Source organism: Sminthopsis crassicaudata, chromosome 5 (genome assembly GCF_048593235.1).
Source record: "Sminthopsis crassicaudata isolate SCR6 chromosome 5, ASM4859323v1, whole genome shotgun sequence".
Lineage (NCBI taxonomy): Eukaryota > Metazoa > Chordata > Mammalia > Dasyuromorphia > Dasyuridae > Sminthopsis > Sminthopsis crassicaudata.
The window spans coordinates 13,359,165-13,386,245 of record NC_133621.1 but is presented as its reverse complement, the minus strand read 5'-3'; the positions used below and the strand labels follow the sequence as shown (position 1 = coordinate 13,386,245).

Sequence of the window (27,081 nt, the reverse complement as noted above, 5' to 3'; positions counted from 1 at the left end):
TGTGTTGATTCTATACCATACTATTCTATAGTATAATATAGTATAAAAGAAGGAACCTATTGGAATTTTGGTTAAAACAGCATTTGATTTGGAGGACTTGTTTTTTTCTTTTTTCCAGTTTACAACTGATGTGACCATATGGCACTCTAGAATAGCATTGGATTTAATCCAAAATTCTATCAGACCCATGACAAAATATATATATTTTTTAAGTTTAATCAATATGGCATTGAATGAACAAATTAATTTAGGTAGAATTATCATTTTTATTATACTGGCTCAACCTACCCATGAACAATATTTCTTCAACTGTTTGGATCTGATTTTATGTGAAATGTGTTTTGAATTGTGTTCATCTTGTTTCTGGGTTTGTCTTGGCATGGCAGGTAGACTACCACATATTTTATACTGTCTATAGGTATTTTAAGTATTTCTCTATTTCTTCCTGCTGGACTTTATTGGTAATATATAGAAATGGTGATGATTTGTATAGGTTGATTTTATATCTTGCAAGTTTGCTAATTATTTCAATTATTTTTAGTTGATTTCTAAGTATATCATCATATCTACAAAGTGATACTTTTGTTTTCTCATTGCCTAATCCAATTCCTTCAAATTCTTTCTTCTCTTATTGCCAGAGTAAGCATTTCTAGTACAAAACTTTTTTTTTTTTTTTTGAGGCTGGGGTTAAGTGACTTGCCCAGGGTCACACAGCTAGGAAGTGTTAAGTGTCTGAGACCAAATTTGAACTCGGATCCTCCTGAATTCAGGGCTGGTGCTCTATCCACTGCGCCACCTAGCTGCCCCTACTATAAAACTTGAAAGAGTGGTAATAATGGGCATCCTGATTTTCCCAATGGAAAAAGTTCTAGTTTATCTACATTACAGATCATGCTTGCTGATGAATTTAGAAAAATACTACTTAAAATTTTAAGGTAAGTTCCATTTATTCTGTTGAATGAGTGTTGTGTTTTGTCAAAAGCTTTTCCTGCATCTATTTAGATAATCATGACTTTTGTTGTTTTTGTTATTCATGTTGCCAATCATGCCGAGTTTTTCCAATACTAAACTAGCTTTGAATTTCTGGTATAAATCCCACCTGGTCATAGTATATGATCCTTGTGATATATCGCTGTAATCTCCTTGCTAATATTTTACTACAATTTTTCAAATCAATATTCATTAAGGAACTTGTTTGATGATTTTCTTTCTCTATTTTGGTTCTTCTTGGTTTAGGTATCAGCACCATAATTGTTGTTTGATGATTTTCTTTCTCTATTTTGGTTCTTCTTGGTTTAGGTATCAGCACCATAATTGTGACACAAAAGGAATTTGATAGGACCACTTTTGCTTAGTTTATATAATACTAGGATCAATGTTGGTAGAATTCATTTATGAATCCATCTGGGTCCTGAAGAATTTTTTTGTAGAGAGCTTATTTATGGATTGTCCAATTTGTTTTTCTAAGACAGAATACTTAAATTACCCTATTTTCTCTTCTGTTAACTTGGGTAATTTGCATTTTTGTAAATATTTATCCATTTTACTTAGATTATTAGCTCTATGGCATATATTTGGGCAAAGGAGTTCCTGATTATTGTTTTAATTTCATTCTCACTGGTAGTGAATTTACCTTTTTCCCCCACTTTGGATGTTGGTAATTTAGTTTTCTATTTAAAAAATGAAATCAAACAACTGTTTATCTATTTTATCATTTCCCTCCATAAAAACATCAAGATGGTGTGATGATCAATCATGACAGACAGCTCTTCCCAAGAATATAGTGATCCAAGACAATTCCAATAGATTTCCAATGGAAAATGCCAACAACATCCTGAAAAAGAACCATGTAGCCTGAATGCAGATCTAAGCATACTCTTTTTACTTTTTTGTTTGTTTTTTCTTTCTTGTGCTTTTCCCTTTTTGTTCTGACTCCCCTCTCTATGACTAATATGTTAATATGTTTAAAATGAAACAGCTAATTTGATGGTTTTCAATTTCTATTCCTTTCAACTCTGTTAATCCTTACTTTGATTTTCTGATTTGTTCTTTGACCTACTTATACCTTATAATTATTTAGTTCCCAATTAAATTTTAATCTGTTTCCATAGCCCTTTATCGAATGTAATTTTTATAGCATTACTGTCTGAAAAGGATGCATTTAATATTTATGATTTTCTGCATTTAGTTACAAAGGTTTTTTTATGCCTAATACATAGTTAATTTTTGTGAAGGTGCTATGTATAGATGCGAAAAAGACGTTCCTTTCTATTCCCATTTAATTTTCTCTAGAGGACTATCACATCTCACTTTTCTAAAATTCTATTCTTTGCCTTAACTTCTAATTCCAAGAGGGGAAAGTTGAAGTCTCCCACTAGTATAATTTTTCTGTCTATTTCTTTCTGTAAGTCATTTTAACTTTTCCTTTAAGAATCTAGATAGTCTACCATCAGGTACATATATGTTTAATAATCATGTGATATCACAAGATTAACATTATCTATGGCCCAGCTCCTTAAAACTGTGGGTCATGACAATGTTAGGTAATGTCATGGTAATGTTAGGATTGCAAAATCATGATTTATGATCAGCAAAAGTTTTGATTTGTATATCTATTTAAAATACCTATATACCCAGAGTCATGTAAAAATTTGAGGGTGAAAAAGGGCTAAGAGTGGAAAAAATTTAAGAAGCCTTGCTCTATGATCTTTTAGCAAAATGTAGTTGCCCTGCTTATCTCTTTTAATTAGATCTATTTTTGGCTTTGCTTAATTATGACTTCTACTCCTGCTTCTTAAATCTTAGCTGAAGCAAAGCAGTTTCTGCTCCAGCCCCTTATTTTTATTCTGTATGTTTATATTTCAATAAGTTTCTTATAAACAACATTTTGTTGGATTCCAGATTTTAATTCATTTCACTCTGCTATCCACTTCTGTTTTATGGGTGAGTTCATCCCATTCACATTCACAGTTATGAATACTGTGTATTTCCTGCCATCCTATTCATTTTCATTCCCTCTCTCTCTTTTCCCTCTTTTCTTCCCCACTCCTCTTCTATCTCATTCATCCTCCAAATTCTGTTTTGCTTCTAACCACTCTCTCTCCTGATCTATCCATTTACTATCAATCTCCCCCATTTTTCTTATCACTTTCCCTTCCTTCTTCCCTGTAGATGAAGGTAGATTTCTGCCCAACTGAGTGTGTATATATTACTACCTCTTTAAGTCATTTCCAGTGAAAATAAGGATCAAGTGCTGCCCACAATCCTCTTTCATTTCCCCCTCCACTATAAAAGCTCTTTCTTTTGTATCTCTTATGTGAGATAATTTTCTCTATTTTTTCCTCACCTTTCCCCATTCTAGCAGAGTGTTCCTCTTTCTTAATTCCTTAATTTTAATTTTTTTTTTAAAATCATGCCATCACAGTCAACTTGCATCCTCTCCTCTGTCTATACAAAGAGTTTTCTCACTTAATGGAAGTGGACCATTCCAGACTTTCCCATCCCGCTGTGGGGTTCTGCCAGGCCTGACCCCTCCATGACTCCATGGCCCTCACATCTAGAGAGGCTTCAATGCCTGGGGCCCCAAAGAGCCAGAGTGGTTTCACTATCTTGAGGTCCTATGGCCCATCAGTCACAGAGTCAAATTTGTACAATGTGAAGTTAAGTAAATCAAGTACTGTCTGTATACTCCTTCTAAATGCCCTAATAATAAAATTCTTACAAGTATCTTCCCATATAGAAACATAATTCATTTAACCTTACTGAATTCCTTGCAATTTCTCTTTCATGTTTACCTTTTGATGATTCCCTTGAATCTTGTATTTAAAAATTAATTTTTCTATTTAGCTCAGAGGACCTGAAAGTCCTCTATTTCATTAAATAATCATTTTCCTCATAAAGGATCATACTAAATTTTGCTGGATATTCCTGGCTATAATCTCCTAGCTCCTTTGTCTTCTAGAATATCATATTCCAAGCCCTCTAATCCTTTAATGTGGAAGCTATTAAAACTTGCATTATCCTGACTGTGGTACCATGATCTTTGAAATTCTTTCTAGATGCTTGCAATATTTGATGCTTGACTCATGAGATCTAGAATTTGGCTATAATATTCTTGACAGTTCTCTTTTTGGAATTTCTTTTAGGTAATCAAAAGATTCTTTTAATTTCTATTTTGCCCTCTTATTTTAGAATATCAGGGGAGTTTTTCCTTGATAATTTTTTGAAATAAAATGTGTAAGCTTTATTTTTTCCCATGGCTTTCAGGTAGTCCAATAATTCTTAAGTTATCACTTGTGGATGTATTTTCCAGGTCAGTTGTTTTTCCAATGAGATAGTTCATATATTTTTTTTTTCATTTTTTTTATTCTTTCTTTATGTCTCATGTAGTCATTAGCTTCCATTTGCTCAATTCTAATTTTTAAGGAAATTTTTCTTTAGTGAGTTCTTGTACCTCTTTTCCCATTTGGTTAATTCTATTTTTTAAGGAGTTCTTGTCAGTGTTTCTTGTCATTTGGGCAATTCTGTTTGTAAAGGTTATTTTCTTCAATATTTTTATGACTCCTTTAACAAGTTGTTGACTTTTTTTCATGATTTTCTTGCATCACTCATTTCTTTTCCCAATTTTTATTCTACTTTTCTTACTTAATTTTTAAAATCTATTTTGAGCTCTTCCAGGAATTCTTTTTGGGCTTGAAACCAATTTATAATTTTCTTTGAGGCTTTGAATGTAAGTTTCGATTTTTCTGCTTCTAAAGTTTTATTCTGATTATCCCTCTCATTATAGAAAATTTTTTTAATAGGTTCTCTTTCTGTTGTTTATTGATTTTCAGCCTTGACTTTTAACTTTATCGTTAAAGTTGGGCTCTGCTTCCAGGTTGGAGTAGGCACTGTCCAATGTTTCAGGGTTTTTGTGCTGCTATTTTCAGAACTAGTTCAGGGTGGGGTCTGTAAGTTTTCCAAGGTGTTATGATCTAATGAGAGGTGTAGTCACTGCTTTAGTGTATCTACAAAAACATCACTAGGAAAAATCAGTCTTCTCTTAACTTTGAGTCAGAGAATAGACCTCATGAAGAAAAAATTGCAAATGCGGTACTGTGGAGTCATTATGAAAAACAAGGAGGATGCTCTTTGAAGTTATTATGTATTACAATTAACTTGTAGGATTACCAATTTTGGTGATTTTAAGCTGGAAAAATTTTGTATGAAAAAATCAATACATCTAGGATTGTCAATTTCCCCCCAAACTTGCATCAAATATTCCCAATAAAGCCTGAGATTCTAATCTATAGGAATTAAGAGAAATTTGGAACAAGAACTATTCCCTCATAAGTGGTCCAAGGACAGAAGCCAATAGCTTGCCAAGGAAAATTGAAACCACTTATAAACAATCTGAGGTTCTACCTCACATGTGACAAATTGACAAAGAGACCCTAATATGCCAATAATTACTGTCAGAGGGAAGACAGGCTCCAAGGAAACAGGCGACTCCACAGATCCCTTTGAGTCAATTCCTCCCCCACCCCACCCCCGCATGGCCTCTATTTCAAATAAGTCAAAGATGTAAAGAAAAGTCCCAAATATAATAAAATATTCACAATGCTGGAAATAAAGGGAGTACCTGGATTCTAAGAAATGGCTAAATGTTTGATACATGAATGCAATGGAATCTGCAAATAGGAGAAACTTAATAATGAGAATATTTGGCAGTCAGTCAATAAGCATATTTACTAAACATTTATGATGTACAATGCTCTCTGCTAGCCTAAGGACACAAAGAAGGGCACACTCAGTTTCTACACTCAGGGAATTGACGGTCTAATGAGGACGATGCAATGTAAAGAGCTAGGGACATACAAGATACACGCAGAGGAGATGGAGAACCATCTGAAAGGGGAAGGCACCAACAGGAGAAGGCACTAGGAAAGGTCACCTGCAGAGTTGTGAAGGAGTCTGGGAAACTAAGAGGTAGCAGTAAAAAAGGAGGCAGCTAGGACAAAGACAGAGATAGGAGATGGAGGATATCGTGGGAGGAACTACAAGTAGGTTACTGCAGCTGCATCATGGAGTACAGGTAGGGAAGACAGGCACATATATCACAAAAGATTATAAAAAAAGAGAAAGTAGAACAAGCATTTTTAAAAGTATGAAATATCCTGAGGGGAGTCAGAATTAAGAAGTCACTTGATAAGAATGAAAGAGTGTAAAAGGGGATTTGAAATTTAATATCCCAAAAACCCTAAGATCTTGGCAACTGGTTTCATTACTTCCTGGCAAAAGAAGGAATAAGAAATGCGCACTGGGTCAGATTTTATATTCTTGGGCTGAAAGATTGAAGCAGGCAGGGACCGCAGTCATGAAATGAAAAGATGTCTGGTCCCTGAAAGGAAAGCTATAGCAGATCTGGACAGCAGACGGAAAAACAGAAAGAGCACGTTGCCGACAAAGGTCCCCATAGTCAAAGTTATAGTTTTTCCAGGAGCAACTCCCCTACCCGTGAGGGTTGGACTATATAAGGAAAGCTGAATGCTGCAGAATTGATGCTTTTGAATTCTGCTGGAGAAGATTTTTCAGAGTGTCTTGGACAGCACGGAGATGCAATCAATCAATGCTTAAAGAAATTAATTCAGACTCTCCACTGGAAACTTCAGTAGAAACTTAAAATACCGAAGCTGAAACTTAGAGTACTTCAGCCACATAATGAGAAGACAAGACTCGCTGGAAAAAAAACCCTACTGGGAAAGACTGAGGGCAAAAGGAAAAGAGCACAGCAGAGGATGGTGGTCACAGAGTCACTCACGGCTCAGTGACTGAACCTGTTCGATTTCCTTTTTATTTCTTTCAGTAACTCTCACATTTCCTTCACTCCAGAGCACCACAACCACCTCCTTAATGCAGCTGTTCCAGACCACAACCTGAGACTGTTTACAATGTTGTGACCAGAGAAGCCACAATGTGTCCCTAACAAAGTCGGAGATCCCAACATGGGACAGTGATTTGGGAGTCTTTTCCCCCTGCGGCAGATCCCAGCCACGCTCACCGTCCAGGCTGCGGAGGCTCCTGTTCGTGTTCTCAAAGCTGCCATCAAGTTCTTGCAGGGCCTTCAGAGGCCCTGGGGAGCACCCTGGTCACCCACTCTCTATCCCCCCATCACACGCTGGGTCACACCAGTCCTTGCTGATGACTTTAGTCCTGCTCTTAGGATAAGTTCTAGAGGGGCACAAGGACCTAGTGAAGCAGGACTCCAGCATATCTCCTGAGCATGTCTGTGCAGTCTACAGGAGGGCAGACTCATGGAGAAGAGGAATACAGGTAGGTTGGAGATTATTCCTGCTCCTAAGTTAACAAGCATTTATTAAGCACCTACTCTATACCACACACTGGGCTAAGTATAGTCCTGAGAAGAAACAGGACTATGCATAAAAGATGGAAAAAACACCTCAAAAAGCGCATGTTTGGAATAAAGTCACAGTCCACAGTCTGAGCCTGAAGCGAGACAGCCCCTATAATGGGGGAGATTGGCCACCCACAGGGGTGCCCTAAAAGATGATGCTCCAGTGTGGGGGGGAACGACTGAGAAGCTCCCAAATCAAAGACTCTCTTTAAAAGGTAAGATGGAGGCAGGGGGAGCCATGGTGCCCCCGGCCTGAGCTCAGGAACAGAAATGTGGCCCCATATTCCTGCTGGGGATGGGGATGACGGGGAAGTCGCTTTCCCCTGCCAGCCTCGGGTTCTCCACCTGTACAATGGGGGTGACAATAGCCCACACCTCAAAGGGTTGATATGAGGAGCAAACAATATTGGTCGAGTGCTCTGAAAACCTTAACGTGCCATAGACACCACCATTATTACAGAAGAGCTGCAATCTAATCAGAATCATGACACGTCCGTGGCCATACCAGAAGAGAAAGTCTAAAAAAAGGAGAAGCAATTGTGGGTCAGTCTGGCTCCGCAAGGGCAGAGGATGACTGGAGCCCACACAAGTGTGGCCATGGGGATGGGGCTTCATGACATCTCCCAGGACTAACTCAGCTTGGGGAAAGCCAACAGTGAGGTTCCCCAAGACCAGACAACCCCTTTTCTAAGCCCAGCAATCCTGGGACAGTGAGGAGAAAAAGCAACCCCAAAATTAATGGAAAAAATGCAAACTAAGGTGGCCCAGCTGTGCCAGACCTAAAACTCTGTTATAAAGCAGTGGTCATCAGAACCGTTTGTACTGGCTACGAAATATAGAAGTTGATTAGTGAATAGGTTAGGTTCACAGACAAAATAGTCAATGACTATAGAAATCTAGTGTGTGACAAACCCAGACCCCAGCTTTTGGGATAAGAACTCGCTATTTGACAAAAACTGCTGGGAAAATTGGGAACTAGTATGGCAGAAACTAGGCATCGATCCATATCAAACTACATACCAAGATAAGGTTGAAATGGGTTCATGATTTAGACATAAAGAATGAAATTACAAATAAATTAGAAGAACATAGGATAGTTTACCTCTCAGATCTGTGAAGGAGGAAGGAATTTGTGACCAAAGAAGAACTGGAGATCGTTATTGATTACAAAATAAATAATTTTGATTATATTAAGTTAAAAAGGTTTTGTACAAACAAAACTAATGCAGACAACATTAGAAGGGAAGCAGAAAACTGGGAAAACATTTTTACATGCAAAGGTTCTGATAAAGGCCTCATTTCTAAGATATATGGAGAATGGATTCAAATTTATAATCGTTCAAGCCATTCTCCAATTGATAAATGGTCAAAGGATATGATCAATTTTCAGATGAAAAAATTGAAACAATTTCTAGTCATATGAAAAGGTGCTCTAAATCATAAGAGAAATGCAAATTATGGCAACTCTGAGATAGCACTACACACCTCTCAGATTGGCTATGACAGGAAAAGATAATGTTGGAGGGGATGTAGAAAACTGGGACATTAATGTGCTGTTGACAGAGTTGTGAATGGATCCATCCATTCTGGAGAGCGATTTGAACTATGCTCAAAAAGTCATCAAACTGTGCATACCCTTTGATCCTGCAGTGTCTCTATGGGCCTATATCCCAAAGCGATCTTAAAGGAAGGAAAGGGATCCACATGTGCAAAAATGGTTGTGGCGGCCCTCTTTGTGGTGGCCAGAAACTGGAAACTGAGGGGATGTCCATCAATTGGAGATTGGCTGAATAAACTGTGGTATAGGTATGTTATGGAATATTGTTCTTCTATAAGAAGTTATCAGCAGGATGAATACAGAGAGGCCTGGAGAGATTTACATTAACTGATGCTGAGTGATGTGAGCAGAACCAGGAGATCATGGTACATGGCAACAACAAGATTATACAATGATCAATTCTGATGGATGAGGCTCTCAAACAATGAGATGATTCAGGCCAGTTCCAATGATCTTGTGACGGAGAGAGCCATCTGCCCCCAGAGAGAGGAACTGTAAGGACTGAGTAGAGATCACAACAGAGCATCTTCACATTTTTTGTTGTTGTTTGCTTGCATTTTATTTTCTTTCTCATTTTTTTTACCTTTTGACCTAATTGTTCTTGTACAGTAATAGAACTATTAAATATTATGCCTATATTGCATTTAACACATATATTTTACTTTGTTTAACATATATTGGATTATATGCCATCTACAGGAAGGAGTTGGAGGAAGGGGGAGAAGATTGGAACACAGTGTTTTGCAAGGGTCAATGTTGAAAAAGTATCTTTGCATTTGTTTTGGAAATAAAAAGCTCCAATTAAAAAAAAAAAAAGAAAGAAAGAAAAAAGAAAAAGCAGCCCTGAGAGGAGAGGAAGCTCCAGGGCAGCACAATCCAGCCAGAGCAGGCTGCAGGAAGACGCCAGCCCCATGGACCTCTGGGAGGCATCTGCTTCCTGGAAGCCAGCTCTAAGCCCAACCAGTCTTGTGGAGGGGGGAATCCTCCTCCCCCCTCTCTACTACATTACTTGGGGATCCCATCAGCTAGCCTGGATTCAGTGATCATCTCTGTGCTGATGAGGAGCAGTCTATTTGTCTGGCTCTTACCTTTAGCTGCCCTATCAGGACCTCTTGAACTGATTATCCCATAGAACCCAACATGGCCCCTTCATCCTTCCCCTTCATTTCTCTCTGCTACCTTTCCTGTCCCTGTGAACAGCACCATCCTCCTCCTCCCAGTCACCCCAGGAGGCATCTTCATTGCCATTCAGGTATCATCTCCTCTCACGCATGCTTACCCACGTATCCGCTCTGTTGCTAAGGCCTGTCAGTTCTGCTCTCTCTCCTGACACCCCACCACTTTGCTGCAGACCCTCAGCACCTTAAGCATGGAACACTGCAAAGACCTCCTGATTGGTCGGCGAGTCCCAATCTCTCCCCAAACCAGTCCATCCTCCAATCAACTAGCAAAGGCATCTTCTTAGAGAGCAGGTCATTTCCCTCCTCAATAAACTCCAGTGGTTCCCTATTGCCTATAGGATTCGAATAGAACATCTTTTGTTTGGTGCTCAAGGCTTTTCTTTCCAAGGGTGGCAACTGGAAAAACAAACACCACCCCCCCCCCAAAAAAAAAAAACTCCCTTGAAAAACCTGAGAAATGCTGCATCTCTTCCTAAAATTGTTCTTCCCTGCGGATTATTTGCATGAAAGTCCTAAGCCAACTGGACCCAGTGCGTGGCCATCAAAAGTCAGACAAAACTTTCTGAGATATTCTTCCATGAAGGTTAATGGGAGCTCAAACTCGTGGTTCAAACAGTAGCATCAAGGATTAGGGATTCCTAAGTATCTTCCTCATGATTTCATTGGTCTAGGAGACTCCCTGGGAACCAGCATCTGTCCCCAAATCCCAGGCTTAGAATTGCTTAATGAGAATCACTGTCAGGTCAATAAAATTATGCCGGATTACTCTAACCATACTGCACTCTGGTCTGCACAAAATCTGAGAAGCGCCCAGAACTGTCCCATCAGGATCCAGCAAAGCACAAAACAGGGAGGAAGCAGACCACCTGACCCCCGTGTCTCCAGTCCCAGAGCAGGTCCAGCTCCTCAGAGCCCACCTCCGAGAGGGCTCCCCTACAGATCTGGGGTGCCCGTCATCTGCTATGGAGGGCCAACTATACTTTGATAGCATCGGTTTCCTTCGCAATACTATGGATTTTGTTTCTGTCTCCCTGAGCTTTACCAGATGGGTCTATCTGGCAAATCCAAAACGCTCCGGCAGCCCGCCACACTCGCCAAAGCCCTCGTACCGTTCCGGCTCCTGCTTCTGGCACACGGTGCTGACCGCCTCAAGCCACGACACACTAGAGCCCCATAAAGGCCATTCGGAACCACGCAAGGTTCATGGCTGAACTAGGAATCCAAAAAACCCAAATGGACGAAGCCCATCCTAGCGTCCAGTCTGAGCGGCAAGAGGACGGTCAACCTTGAGACCGAGGCATCTGAGCATATATCCAAGAAAGACACAAACTGGACTATAAACTGAGCCCTGAAGTTAACTTGAGAAAGAAAGCTGGCTCTGTCACCTTTGGGAGACACAAGCTTGCCCCTGGCCAACATGGAACAACAGTCTCCAAAGAACCCACAGGGAAGAAGAAGAGTGTGGAACCAAGGGCGTGCTAGGCAATATTTAACAACCCAGTTTCTCTCCTGCCCCTAACACACTTAAGTTTAATTAGAATTGCATTTTGTTCCTTCCTTTCTTAAGTCTAGACAAAGCAACAAAACAATAAATCAAACCCTTCCTTATAACCTTTGCCAGTGGCCAAGGTGCAAAAGCTCACACTGAACATTTAACAATCGGCTCCCCGTGCATCCCTGACAGTTGGCTCTAGTACAACCTGATTGAAACACTTTACCAATGAGGAATAAAAAGGGGAAAATAGTGAGAATGACATTGTCAGAGAAATGTCCCGGGGTGGGGGGGAGGAGGAAAAAGCTGTATGAAGGGCAAGGGATTGCAAAGGGACAGGGCTGTCCACTGGTTCATCGCCTTGGGTTGGAAAAGCCGGTCCCCAGCACTAAGAGCTCTCCCTGGGGCTGCCACGAGGAAGCGCACCCACGTCGGGAGGAGGGGGACGGCCGGAGGAGATAACGACCCCGTTGCGAGGACACATACTAGCGAGGAAGAGCTTTCCTTCTGGCACCACAGCCCACGCTTGGAACCAGAGATAGCGCTCACAGGGCTGGCCCGAAACAGCAAGAATACAAATTGAGGATTAGCATTGTCTAAATTCAACCTGAAATAACATCCACACAGGACGGTCAGGCTGTAACTGACTAGCTGAGTCCACCCCAGACCAACAAGTGGCCAGCCAGGCTGTTGCTGCCCACTACCATGACTGGCAGCTTGTCACCCTTGGAGATAGAGGCTGATCCCAGCAGAACTCTTCCCGATTCCTCCCACGGTACTCCGGAGCTGCCAGCTGGGGAGTGACAAACAGCTCATCCCTTTTCCCGCACCGATACCCTGTGCTCCCTTCCCTGCGGCCCCCTTGCCTGTTACACCCGGATCACCTTTCCTCCCCAATTTCCTACCCAGCCTCTAAAGCCCCCTGCAAGCGCTCCCTCCCCTCGGGAGGTTACCTTGTGGCAACCACGTGTGCCCTGGGAGCGACGGCCACGTTTGCAGTTAGGTGGGGGGGCCCTTCTTCCTCTCAGCAGAGCCTAGAGTACCCAACCTCAGTCTCTGCAGGCAGAGTGTGGGTGACTCGGTAACTCATCAGTTGGGCCTGGACTCCATGCCTTTGCTCTACCTTCCGGACCCAAAGTTCTTAGCCAGAGAGTGAGAAGTCTCCGAGTCCCATGTCTGGTCCCCACGGATCCCGTGAAATGGGAGAGATTTATGACAAGCCTGTGATCTAGTAAGAGGCCGAGAGCTTTCTCTGGAGAGCCGTGCGCTGGCCATAACTCCCCTTCCATCCACTCCGTCCACAAGCATTCGGTGAGTGCCAGGCGCTGGGCCGGGCACTGGGGAGACAAAGAAAAGTAGCCCGGTCCTTGAGGAACTTTTACTTTAATAGAAGAAATGACTGAAAACCATTAGGCAGAGAAGCCATTCTGCAGAGGAGACGGAAGGTGATATGGTGGGAAAGGTTCCTGCAAGAGGCGGGTCTTGAGCGTTGAGTGTTAGGGGAAGATAAGGAGAGGGAAGGGGAGGGGACTGACAGCAGAGGACCAGGGCAGCTCCCGAGACAGGAGACTGGCGCCCCGGGAGGGGAATGGCAGAGGCCAAGATAGCTGAGATGCAGCCATGATGGCAATAAGGATTAATTGGTCAATAATATGAGTTATTAATAATATTACTGATGATGATGATGGTAGTGGTGTGTGAGAATTCTAGAAAGGCAGGGTAGTGCCAGGTGATGAGGTGTCAATGCCATTAAAAGAGGAACTGGCACCCCGCGGCCATACTGGTCACCCCCCAAGACGAGAGGCGGGCTTTTATCTAGGAAGTAAGACACTGGGAGAAATCTAAAGGAAAGACGAGACTTGGGTACAGGGAGTCATGTAGAATGATGAACCAACCGAAGAGATGCCCAGGATGAGCTGAAGGACCAGAGGAAGAAAGCGAGAGAGGCTTCAACAAGTTCTGAGGCATTCCAGCTTTCTCAAACCTCTTAAAAGGTCAAAAAAGTGTACGATCCACTTAGTTCTCCAAGTAACTTTCTTCTCCCTAAATTACATCCCCATGTCTCCCTAATTTATCACGTCTTATTCAAATTATAAATCCATTCAGCAGGGACCACGTCTAATTCATTGTTTCTGTATATTATTTTATGGTGCTTAATAAATGGAAATTAGCATTAGTCATAACAGTGATAAAATTTAATTTGCTTTTGTGCGAGTGGGCCGGAGTAACCATTGTTCGGGTCTGAATATCAAAAGACATGCTAATTTGGAAGACAGTTTCTTCCAATAGCAAACTGAAGTTCCTTTTCTTCCGAATGTGATCACTGTGAGGGCAGAAAAATGTGCAAAACTAAATGAGAAAAAAGGACAAATTCGATTCCACTGGCAGCGGCCCCGCCCCAGTCCGCTCCCCAGGGTGGGCTCCTCAATGCTGGAAGACATCTTCTACCTAGCTTTGGAGACCTTCACCGTCACCTGGAGCTCAGTTGAACCAGACGGGACCGAAGACAGGTTCATGTTGGTCTGCAGCCCCACAGGCTCTCTGCATCCTCCCTCTGCTGGGCAATGCTGGGCCGCCTCCTCATTTGCGAAAGCACAGGACCTGCTCTAGCATTTTGTGACTCTAAAAACAAGATCCCACCTCCACACCTCCAAAATATCAGTTATTCTCCATTTCCCAGAGCAGCCTAAGCCAAAACACACTCAAAGTCTCTCCGCTGCAAGTTCAGATCATTGTGTGCAAGTTCTTAGGCAGCCAAGAACACTGTTTGACAGAAGCCACCACAGAAAGAAGTTCCTCCTAACTCAGTCATCATCCACATGGAGCAAAGGAAGAGACAGAGGGTCAGGCTCCACAACCTGGACGATAAGTCTCTCTGACTCCCAGATGCTCCAGGGACATTCGAGATTTTGGGGTCACAATCCAAACAGGCGAACCCAAGTAAATGAGCAGCAGACAATCAATCCCCGCCATCTGTGAAGTCCATGTTTGTGAATTCACCTGCTTGCTAAGATTTATTTGGAAGCTCAAATACACACCCGGGGACTGAGGTGCTTGTGGACAGGCGGCTGCCGAGGCCACTTCCCCAGCTAAGGTCCAACAAACAGACCCTCCAGCCTCTAGTTCGGCCCTGAGGCTGCACATGTCTTTGTGCAGTCTAGTCAGTGTGCGGTTTTTTGTTTGTTTTTAGGATTTTTATGCTTTTTGGTGATTTCGCTGTTTAAAGAGCCCCCAAGTATTGCAGCCCCCTGTCTGCTGGGATGTGCCACATGGAGAAAACATGCACGTTAAGGAAGCTTCAGCCGGCCACGAGTGATATCACTGTTGTCCATGCGTCCAATGTTAACGACTCAACAATATGGGACATGCAGAAAAAGGAAGAGGAAATAAACTGACAGTATGGGAGGGCCACTGGCCTATGCTGTAGTAAGAGGGACCAGAAGCTTGCAAGAGCTTAATCCTGTATTTCCCTGGGAGCCATGGGCTCTTGGCGACTTGAAAGAATACAAGTACGGCACATGACAAGAATGGATGGCGAACCTGCCAGACTACAGGATTCAGTGGGACGGGAACTGCAAATGGTCAACAAGCTGCGCCAGAAGTGCGCAGAAAGGGATGAACAGACTGGACTGCATTCAGAAAACCGAGGAGATCTTACAACCATCTTTTTAAAGCTCCATATTCTCTTGCTGCTGAGTCACAGAATACCACAATTTCCAAAGAATCCAAGGTACCTTTCCAGTTCCGAATGTCCTGCTCTTTTTTTCTCTCTTTTTTTTTTTAATTAAAGTTTTTTATTTTCAAAATCCATGGATGCATAATTTTCAACATTCACCCTTGCAAAACCTTGTGTTCCAAATTTTCCCTTCCCTTCCCCCCACCTGCTCCTCCAGATGGCAAGTGATCCAATATACGTTAAAACCTGTGCAAGTCTTTTATACATATTTCCATAATTATCTTGCTGCACAAAATAAATAAATAAATAAATAAATAAAATCAGATCAAAAAGGGGAAAAAAAAAAGAGACAGAAAACAAAATGCAAGCAAACAATAACACAAAAGGAAAATTGCTCCTTCGTGGTCCACCCTTGTGTCCCCACAACACTCTGTCTGGACGCAGATGGTTTTCTTCATCATAAGACCATTGGAACTGTTGGCAAGAAAGGGGGTTCATGGTAGGTAGAAACGTAGCTTAGGCCTGTTGATGGTGACTGTGTGTGCATGCTCTGCACACAGTATGTGGTATTTAAGCTATCACAAACAAGAAGGGGGAGAGAGTCACGCGGTATGGTTATAGCCACCACGTCAGAGACCCCTGGTCCATGTAGCCTCTGAGGAATAAAGTGGGAGCCAAGGAACTTCCTCCCCAACTAGCGAAACCGTCCCCCATGGGGAAGCCCTCACACCTGACATTTCCCTTCCCTGGGGATCCCATGACCTATTCCCAATTCTTACCCAAAGCTCCCTCTAGGAGGAGGAGGAAGCAGAGTCCCAGGCTGTACACTTCTGGTGAAGTCCCAAGATTCAGTGGGGGAAAAAAGCAGCTCAGGGAAGGATGCACTGGTGTGGGAAATGGCCTGTGACAGGGAGACCACCGCAATGGTCCAGGCAGGTGTGGCAAAGACCAAGAGACATGGGCGGGAGACAATGACAGGATTTGGCAACTGATTTAATTCAGGAAGGGGGAGATGTGGGGAGCGTCAAGAATAACGCCAAAGCCACGAGCCTGGATGACCGGAAGGATGCTGGTGCCCTTGAAAGAAACAGTAAAATGGAGAGGGTGGGCTGGATTTGGGGAGAAGAGAAGTTCTGGCTTGGACACTGAGTGTGGGATGCCTACTGGACAGACATCCTGTTCAAAATGCCCAACAAGCAGCTGATGTTGCACAACTGGATCCGGTTAGATCGATCTAAAACCCAGTTACAGAGAGATAATTTACACATGGAGCTGAAGCCAGAGAGTGGAGAGGAAAGCTATTTAAAATAGCTATGGGGAAGCTCCACAATTAGGAGCCATGAAATAGGATAATAATTCAGCCACGGGGCCTGAGGACTGGTCCCCCAGGGAGGGGGAGGACCAAGAAAGCCCAGTCACACCCAGAGCCCAAAGAGCAAGAGTCAAAGAGCATCAGACACATAGAAAGACCAAGAAAACAGATCTTGTTTGTGCATGGCCATTGATGCTCCATCTCTCCTGTTAGAATGTGAGTTTCCTGGGGACAGAGATTGGTTTCTGCCTTCCTTTGGGCCTCAGTACTTAGCACACAGTAGGCCCTTAATAACACACATAGAAAATAGGGCGTCGGACCCAATGGCTACCTCGGACATCTGCACCTTGTATAACTGCGCGAATCCCGAGGTTGGCTTGTGATAATAATTTGCAACGACTTTCATTATTTCAATAAATGACATTTGTCCCTATTATCCATCTTCCAACAAATCCAAAATGTATGGCTCAATTTCAGCTGTCACGTCAAGACGTTCATTCTTGAATCAAATTCTGCGGTGATTGATGGGATTGAAAGAGTTCCACAAAACAAGCTCTGCATTGAGGACCCACTTCCCCTTCCATAGACAGACTGGAGAAGTTAGAATCACCTGTGGTAAGGAGAAAATCTCTTCTTTGGGGGCAGCTAGACAGCGGGCGGAGAGGGCGCCAGCACTGGCCACAGGAGGAGCCGGATACTTAACGCCTCCTGGCTGTGAGACCCTGGGCGAGTCACTTAACCCCATGGGTCTCGGCTCCCCCAGTACACATCTATAATTTCTGAGGATAAAACCCCCGCTAAGTCCTTGTGTACACCTTGTGGGATAGGTCTGTATCGCCACTAATGGTGTGGATAGAAAAAAGCAAGCAGACTCCAGTGTGTACATCAGTCTTTCCTCTCCTAAGCAGCAGAGACAACATGGAAAAGAGCCGGGGGGGCCCCATGGAGCCACAGGACCCGTGTTTGAATCCCACCTCCGACACTTCACTATCAGCAGGCTTTGTCATTTGACCTCTTTGGGCTTCTGTAAGAAGGGGGGAGGGACTGGGCAGTCCCTGAGGTTCCTTCCCACTCTAGAATCTGAGTGAATGGAAAGGCCTGTGCAAAGCACTCACTGTGTGCCAGGCACTGTGCCAGGCGCTTGGGGTACAAATACAAAAGGCTCTCAAGGAGCTCCTGGGCAGGACCCGGGATCCGGCACTCCAAGGCCGAGCCTGCTAGGCAGGGATAAGCTGCCATCGGAGGAGGCCGCTGCTTCCCAAATTATTAGTCAGAACTTAGTGAGGAGATGCCAAGTAACAGTGTGTTATTCTGTGCCGCGCCCCACCCCACCTTGTGTCCCACTAAGGGACGTACCAGGTATCATATGAAGAAGACTCTGGGTCCGGAAGAATCTTTACCAAAAAAATTACAAAAATAAATGTCTCATGACAGACCTCATACAAATGACAAGTTTCACAAAACAAGTTTGAAATCAAATATTTAAAGCACTTAAAACATACAGAATGAGATCCCGGAGTTGAATATGAAGATGTGGGAATAAATGGTTCCAGTGGAAAACAAATGGTTGTTAGCGCCCATTTTTAAATTTTAAGAACGCAACTAGAAATTGCTGCTTCGAGCACTTTGTACCAGGGACCAAACCCTCCGCGGCTATCTCTACTCTTGCCGGAAGAGCCTCAATAGCTGTTTCAGGCTAGGTGGATCCAATCAGGGACCGCCGGGGCCGATGCCACATGGCGAGCCCTCTTGCAGTCCCCCCCCCATCTCAGGTGAGAATCGCATTCACTGCTGAACACCCCACAGAGGTTCACAACTTGTAGCACCCACATTTTTCTTCTTCGTGCTGGAAGATTTGTTACCATTCAAGAGAAACAAAAGCAAAGAAGGAACAAACACAAGGTATAGGCAAAAAAGAATAAAGTAATAGTGAGTAGCTAAGTGGGACTGTGGGTGAAACACTGAACCTGGAAATCAAGAAGACTCTTCCCAAATTCAAATCCTACCTCAGACACTTCCTAGCTGGAAAAGGAGCCAGAAAAGGAAATGGCCTACCACTGCATTATCTCTGCCAAGAAAACCCCAAATGGGGTCACCGAGAGTCAGACACGATTTAAACTAACAAAAAGCAGCCACATTAACTTCAGTTACTTGAAGACCGACTCTCCAGCTGGGAGAAGTCTGAGCAGGGGAAGCCTTTCCAGGGTGAATGCACTAATATTCTAGAGCTTGCACATGTCAAATGTGTAAGAAACAGCAGGATGCATTCAGGGAAACACAGAAGGTGCTGGTGAACATCGTTTCACAAAGAGACAGAAGCAGAACACATGAATGGCCACAGATCACGGGGACGGAAAGGAGGCCACCCGCGGGTCCAAGCCTGAGGCCACTCAATCCAACAATGAGCACGTGTGGCCCTACTCTTGCCACGCTTAGACAAGCTCCTTCCAACTGGCATCCCACCCGGCTCCTTTGGTGTTCTGACACTAAACCTAACCCAAGGGGTTGCACAAAACAATAGGACCGCCCTCAGGATCTCCTTGAAGACCCCCAAATGGCTAGACCCAGTATTTCATTTGGTCCTCATGTATTACTGGTGATCAATATCCACAAAAAGTAGAAAGCCCCACGAAAATAGTTGCTGTGCTACCCTCAGTTACAGAGGATGAAGAAAGCAGAGTCCCAAGAACTTGAGAGACTCTCCAAATAAAATCACGGTAGATACTAAGGCTTGGTAATTTCAGTGCAAAGTGGGGAAAAGGTGAAGACTGAGAGAAAGGGAGAAAAGAGATGATGAGTCTTGTAGATTGTCCAGAAGCCTCATACCTTTGTATTCATTTACACCATTAATACTTTTTAATGGCTTTTTATTTTCAAGATATATGCAAAGATAGTTTTCAACATTCACCACTGCAAAACCTTGTGTTCCAAATTGTTCTCCCCCCCCAATCCTAGACGGCAAGTAAGCTAATATATATTAAACGTGCAATACTTCTATATAAATTTCCACATTTATCATGCTAAATAAGAATAATCAGATCAAAAAGGGGGGAAAATGAGAAAGAAAAAAAAAGCAAGCAAGCAAACAACAAAAAAGGTGAAAATACTACCCTGTGATCCTCATTCAGTCCCCATGGTCCTCTCTCTGGATGCAGATGGCTCTCTCCATCACAAATCTACCAGAAGTGGCCTGAATCATCTCAGGGTCAAAAAGAGCCACGTCTATCAGTTGATCATCACATCATCTTGTTGTTACCATGTACAATGTTCTCTTGGTTCTCAGGTAAGTCTCTCCAGGCCTCTCTGAAACCATCTTACAAAACAATAATATTCCATAATATCCATTCATAACTAATCAGCCATTCTCCAAGTGATGGGCAGCCACTCAGTTTCCAGTTTCATGCCACTACAAACTTTTTTGCACAGATGGGCCCTTTCCCCTTTTTATGATCTCTTTGAGATACAGGCCAAGTAGAGACACTGCTGGATCACAGGGGATGCATAATTTATCACTACTTTCAAGAAAAGTACTGGCAGACATTGTTCGTGGAGAACACCAAGTAACATCACAGAAAAAAATGAAATCGATTATTTAAAAGACAGAAAAGACTTGTTACCTATGTGTAATTATCCTGAATCAGCCACGTACATTCAATGCCATCAATTTGCCAGGACTAAAATCATAATTAGTGAAAAACAACAAGAAAAGCGAATGATGATGAGAAAAAGATATAGCGTGTACATGATAATGTGGAAATATGTATAGAAGAATTACACATCTTTAACCTACATTGTGTTACTTGCTGTCGAAGGAAGGAGGGAGAAAAATCTGGAACACAAGATTTTGCAAGAGTAAATGTTGAAAACTATCTTTGCATGTATTTTGAAAAATAAAAAGCTATTATTAGAAAAAAAAAAGAATTTACGGCACAAAACAAAAAGATATGGCATGCATGTGAAATAATAAAATTCTGAACTATTTAAGCAAACAAATAACAATATAAAAGAGGAAATAGACAACTGAAATTAGCTCAAAGTGACCATAATTTTACAAAGCTAGTTAGTGATATGATCCTACGACTTACAACTGAAAGAGACCTCTGCGGTCATCTAGTAGAGCCCTTCCATTTTACAAATAAGGAAACTAAGAAACATGGAGGCAGAGCACCCCAAAGAAGAGACTTAAGGCAGTGTTTTCCAGGCAAGTCATCTTGACCACCATCTCCCTTGGGAACCTGTTGCAGACAGCTCAGGACCCAAGCATTCTGGGAATTTGCAGACCTGGGTCCTTGGTCTCATGCTGGGAAACCATCTCTGGTGAAGGTGCAGCCTGGTACCTAGACCTGCTGCTGCAAAGGCTGCCGTCCTAGCTACTGAGGAGCCCAAAAGAAGGCTCTGGCCCTCAAAGTCCTTAGCCCAGTCAAATAGCTGAACATCAGAAACTGACAGGATCTCGCGAATGGAAATGACATTAAGGAAAAGCCCTGCCATCTGCTTTGCTGAAGCGCCCTAAGGACCAGGGGAATTTCCTATTTGAATTGAAGATCTGCCAGGTGTTAATTGTCTCATTAGCAGGTAAGCTCCTGGAGAGCAGAGGCCCACTTTTCTATCTGTCTTCCCAGCACAGTGCTTTGTGTCTAGGAAGAGCTTAATAAAAGCTTCAATAGGCAGGACTTGAATCCAGCTTCCAGAGCAAGGAGCCCACAGTGTGCCTTACTTAGTCAGCAGGTTCTGACTTATTTGCCAAGTAGAGAAAGATGGCTGCCAAAGACAGTACCAGAAAAGAATATAAACTCATGGAAAATCCTACCAGGAAGGATAATGGATATTTAGGGGCGATATTGTTTCATAAAGACAGAGAAGCACGAGAAGGCTAAAGCAGCTGAAAGGCACTTACAGATAAAAACAGATGACAGAGAAAAAGTAGAAAAGATTTGCAGACCTCATTACAATATTTTTTTCCTCACTGGTCTTGGGCCCTAATACTGCGATTCTGAACATACTTATGGGGGAGGCAGGAAAGAGTCAGAACGGGTCCAGTAGCCATATAGAAGACCCTTGCTGGAGGCAAGAACCAAATGAAGAGATCTGAAGGAGGGGAAGATACCAAAGTCATGCAATAAATGGTTGCCTTTATAAACACCAAAAAAAGCTACCACGAGGAAGCCAGTAAATGGATTCAGATCTCTATTCCTCATCTCCCATTTATACAAAATCTCTGTGAACATCAGCTAACGCCGACGAGCACCCTCAATGGGGAGATTAGTCGGAAGCAGGCAGGCTTCTGCAAGCCACGTTCAAAAACGGACCCTTATCTGGACTGTTTCATAACTGACAGAAAGACACTGAGAATACAAGGTCCCCTAAGCTCAGAATCCATTGAATACAACAAAGCATTTGATTCAGTAAAGCTAAATCCCACTTTACAGGCTCTCTCTTCTAACAAGCTATCTCTTATCTACACATAAAAACCATTGAGGAGTTCCAGAAAATATGACAACAGAAAAAAACCTCTCTGAACCTGGACACCAAGTGAGGGACAGGACAGGGAGCGGATGTCTGTCAGTGGGATAGGTGTCAGTGCAGAGTCCAGGCCCGAGAGGGAGGGATTACCTGTTGATGGTGAAGTCCTCCAGACGTTCTTGTTTTCTGATGACATTGTGCTGATTACATCAAGTCCGGGAATATTGCAGAGCTCCCTGAAAGAAATCTATAATCACTTAAAGGAGGAATTTGGCCTGCCCATCCACACAGGAAAGCTCAAGTGGATGAAGAATGCCTACTGCCCAGACTACAGCACCAATTTGGACGGACAGCCTATTGCTATTAGTATATTATTAATCAGTCTATCGTCTATCAGTGTGGATGTCTGACAGATGGAAGAGAGGGACGGGCCCAGGATTAAACAAGAGGAGGAAAGTAGGCTGGATCGCCTTCAGGAAGACGTGAAGCTCCTTCAGTTATCCCAGGCTTCCCATCAAAGCCACGGCCAAAATCTTTCTAAAATCAACATTTGACTGCTGGTGCTGTACAGCTACAAAACTCAGATGCCAAAGAACTCTCTCCTGGGCAGACCCCAAAGAACCAAAAACTAATACCTCCAGAGAATGCTGGGGAGCAGATCTCACAAGCAGGGCGCTGTTGAGAGAGGGATGGCTGGCCTGACGTCAGGCCCAAGGTTCCGCTGCTGCCCTCTGGGCAGCAGGAGAAACAAAAAAAGGCCTCCTGTGGTGGGCAGGCTGGCTGGGGCAAAGTGAGACAAATGAGAGAAACCCAAAAGTAATGAGAATAATCTTGCTATGACCATGTTTAAAAAAAAAAAAAAAAGTGTGTGTGTGTGTGTGTGTGTGTGTGTATGTGTACGTAAATTCTACATAAAGGAAATTCCGTTTCTGATCCAAACCTCTCTCTTCCTCTCTGCTCTTCCCCCTCAAAGCTATTGATAATGAAGTTCACAAGAAAAAAAGAAAACTGGGATATCTGCCCTCTCCGGCCCTCCGACACTTTCCCCTCTCTCGCCGGGCTTGCAGAGAAGTGCCCAGGGCTGAGCAGCCCCAGCCGCCAATTTTCTCAGGCCTCTGAACTCACCAAGGAAGGTCAGGGAGCACGCTTCTAACTGGGGCTTGTCTTTTGTTGGTGAATGCGCCCCCCTCTACAACAGCCTCTTCTGACAAACCCCATCTCCTTTCTTATGGGGGAGTGGGAGATCAGCGTATGGGGAGCCATGTCATCCTGGTCTTTCCTCAGCAGCTGGCTCTGCCGTCTCTCCATTGCCTGCCATCACCATCTTGCTCCTTTTGCCCAAGAGAGCTAACGTAGCCCTGAGTCCCTGCCTTCTTCTCGGCAGCTCCCATTCACTGTGAGCCTCAGAAACCCTGCTCTCCTTCCCACAGGGCTCCGTGCCCTTCCACGTACCAGGCCCCTGCACAGGCAGGCCGAGGAAGCTCGCCTAGAGGTCCCCTTTTCAGACTCATGTCATTAAGTGAAAGAAATTAAATACAGAGGATTACAAAGAAAATCATATTCAAATGATCGTGAAATACTATTATTAAAATGTTGTTAAATAATAGCGCTATCTTCATTTAGCACTTTAAGGTTTACAAAGCATTTTGTAAATCTCTTCTCATCTGACCCTTAAAACAACCCTGGCAGGGGCAACGAAATACACGCTTTTATTATCTCCCCTTTATAGCAGTGGGAACTTAGGCAGAAATTTAAAAATCACTTGCTCATTTAAATGGCTATGGTGACATTTGAACTCAGAGCTTCCTGACAGCACTATGATGAATAGAATACTTGTCCTGGTAACTTAAAAACAAGATCACAGACTCCAAGCTAAGAAATTCTGGGCCGGCACCATTTGGGTGTCCTTCCCGCTACCTAATCTATCCTCAGCTCTCCCACAGCCCCTATTTTGGCATCCTCATCAGATTATTTCACTCCCAGTCTTCAGAATTCACAAGAAACAAGTTTCCTGTCCCTCCTGTGCCACTTTGTGTTCCCAGAAGCCTTAGCAATCTGCTCTCCCCAAAGCAGCAGGTACATAGGTAGACTGTTGTTCTCGAGGTTTCCTAACCTCCTCCTCCTCCTCCTCCACAAAAATCTAAGAGCAAATGGAGCACTTGTAGCCAACACTGAAAGGAAAAAGGCACTTTTAAATGTTTTCAAACAAGTTATTCACTGGTGGCCAAGGGTCACTGCAACCAATATTTTCTTTGTGTGGATTTTTCCAAATCAACATGTTTTCTGTTTAATCAGTTCCTATTCCTAGCACAGGGAAGCCGGGGGACATATCACAAGATGACATTATGGCCATCTTAAAATTGAGGCAAATGGTAAAAATAAGGGGAGCACACAAAAGTACACAAAGCTAGCTTTGACCCAGAGGACATTTAGCCTCTCTGACAGCAGAGCACAAGGAACACTGGACTGGGAATTGGCTCCAGCCTAGGCTTTGTATCTGCCTGGTCATGTGATCTTCCACAATTCAAGGGCCCCAAGGCCCAAAAGTCTACTGAGGCGCTTAACCTTGGTGTAAGTGTAAAACCAGAATGGACTCCGGGATTATCTCCAAAGATCCCCAGCCGGCTCCAAACAGTTGTAATTAATATTCAGCAATATAATCAGTAATGCCATTTAAAATATGAATATAAATCCCATTGTTTCTTTCATCATTAGCTCATCTGGCAAGAATTCTTCCTCATTTGACTCACGCTCACAAAATCAAAGGCAAAATGTTAACGCTATCATCTACCTTCCATAGACATCTCTTCCATCCTACAATAGAGAGAAACCTTTAAGACCAAAGAGAAAATTCAATGGCAATAAATGACAACAAATTCTAGGGAGGAAACATGTCTGCCGGTCAGAAGGACCACAGCTGGTCGGCAGCTTCTCCTAAGGAGACCTTCCCCTACTGCCATTCTGCATCAGCCCCCTGCCCAAACTGCAGCAGCACTGAAGCGCGTTCGGGACAAGCTTTCTACACCTTGTTTAACTAACTTGTGTAACTTGTGTGTAACCTTGTGTAACTTGTGAATTCTTCGGAGGACTTGGAGAACCAGCCCCCCAACCCCCTGGGGAAAATCACAGTGGACTTTCTAGTTGTTTTGTGATTCTACAATTGAGGGCAGTCAGTACCCTCCAGGTTTGTTAATTCCCACCATGCCAGGCTTTCCCTCATTTGCCCCAATAATCTAAAATACAACCGGTACGAGAGGGGGCTTTGATGTCAGAACTGAAAACCACTGTTGATTTCCAACACGGGTGCTCCGGCTCTAGTTCTGAGTGCTAGGAGCTCTTTGGAAATCTCTCTGGCCACAAGGGACTTTCAACACTGTCACTTACTTTTCTCCTTCTGAGATTCAGAAGAATGCCCAGTCATGATAGTGGCCTCCTTTAAGTCAGTGACGATGCGGACCTAGAGCCGTGACGGCGCGAGGTCCGCGAGCGGGAACGGTTGAGCACTTACGGGAAGTGGGATGGCAGAAGAGCCAGCTCCCTGTGGAGGCCCGAGGGCCCTGCCCCATGACTCCCTTTGTGAGGTCACAGCTGGGCTGGCACGATGCCGGGACCCCTGGGAGATCCCCGACCCTTAGTCAGTACCAAGGTTCCTTTGGGAGAACTCAGAGCTTCAGCTGCTCCAGAACAAGGGAGCAGAAGCTTAAGCCCCACAGTAAGGAAAGTGAGAGCACAGGTGGCCCCAATTGAGAAGCAGCTTCTGCACCTCCCCAGGCCACCCCCACTTCCCAACAAACACCCGCAGGAGAGCGAAGCTCCACCAACCACAGACCGGAGAAAGCATCTCGTTCCCTCCACGATTATTCTGCTTAATTTCAATACATCCTGCACTGAACCCGCAAAACCAGAGACTCAATCCCATTTCTGAAAGTGAAACCAGGGCCAGGCCCCGGCCAGCCGAAGGCTGAGGTGAAGTAGCAGGAGCCTGCCTTATCAAGGCAAGGGAGAAGGGGCCGCGGGCATCGGGATGCCCTTTGTCAATTCTAAGTAAATGAGTGAACGCAGCCTGCAGCAGAACCCAGAATTCAGCACAGAGCCACTTTTGAGAAGGGCCAGGATGACCTGGAGAGGTGGAGGAGCCCCTGAACGGGGCTGAGAAGGGAGGCAGGGAAGCAGCTCCAGCTTGGGAACGGCCTCGAGTCCCAAAGAGGTCGAGGAAGAGCAGGGGTGTGGGGAGGGTGGGGGGTGTGGAAGAGCAGGGGAGTGGTGAGGAAGCCATGGAGAAGCCCAGGAGAGAAGCCTAGAGCCAGGGTCTCATGGTGACTGAGGGGAGGCTTAAGGCTGGCAACTCTTCCAAGTCTAAGAGTGAGTGGAGGGCTCCGAGAAGCCAGAACACCGGGAGACAGGGGAAGGGGCTGAACTGGAAAGGGGGGGAGGGTGGCCCTGGGGGTCAGGAAAAGGTCTGAAGCAGTTGTGCAGAGTGAGTCAGGGAGGAAAACAAACACATAAGAAACAGACTCTCTTTAACTAGGAAATGAAATGAAACCTTTGCAATCCAATTGAAAATGGGAAGCTCGGTAGCTGGGTCTCTCCTAGGGAGCCAGCACGGCCGGCTGGGCCAGCAATAACCGAGCAGTAATAACATTAATGGCTGATAATCCCTTGGCGTTTCTGTGCCCAGTCTCTACCTACCTGGTCCCAAAACAGTCTCCCAAGCACCCCAGGAGGGCAGGCCTGAGGTTAGGCTCAATCCCAGGCACATCACTGGGGATGTGCCAGGATCTCACGGACTCGAGGCCCAGAATTCTATAGAGGCCAGAGATTGAGAGGCGACCTCGGTGGCGGATTCAGGGAGACCACAATAAAGCCCTGCTATGAGATCCCTTACAGCTGGGAGGGATTCCAGGCCACTCGGCATGCCTGCCCCATTGCCTGGACGCAGAAACCGAGGCTGGGGCCTTAAGGGCCTCGCCCCAGTTACAAAGGCAAGTAGCCGAGCTGAGACTCGA

At 44.0% G+C, this 27,081-nt stretch overlaps 1 protein-coding gene across 6 annotated transcripts in view; it reads right to left on the bottom strand.

Moving 5' to 3' along the window:
* Window positions 1-27,081, bottom strand: part of PALS2 (protein associated with LIN7 2, MAGUK p55 family member) — an 82,192-nt gene that overhangs the window by 24,779 nt on the left and 30,332 nt on the right. The window contains exons 1-2 of one of the 6 annotated variants that reach the window (XR_012482484.1): window positions 25,460-25,650; window positions 22,226-22,311 (exon numbers count right to left, since the gene is read on the bottom strand). The exons of 1 other annotated variant lie outside the window; for it this stretch is intronic. Coding sequence is in view for 3 of the 5 variants with exons in the window: in XM_074269168.1 (XP_074125269.1) it covers window positions 22,226-22,271 (46 nt within the window). In the remaining 2 variants the exon portion in view is untranslated. Of the gene's footprint in view, window positions 1-12,577; window positions 12,599-22,225; window positions 22,312-25,459; window positions 25,689-27,081 lie in introns of those variants that run through there. 4 more of the 6 variants (XM_074269168.1, XM_074269170.1, XM_074269169.1 and 1 more) reach the window with 4 other exon arrangements.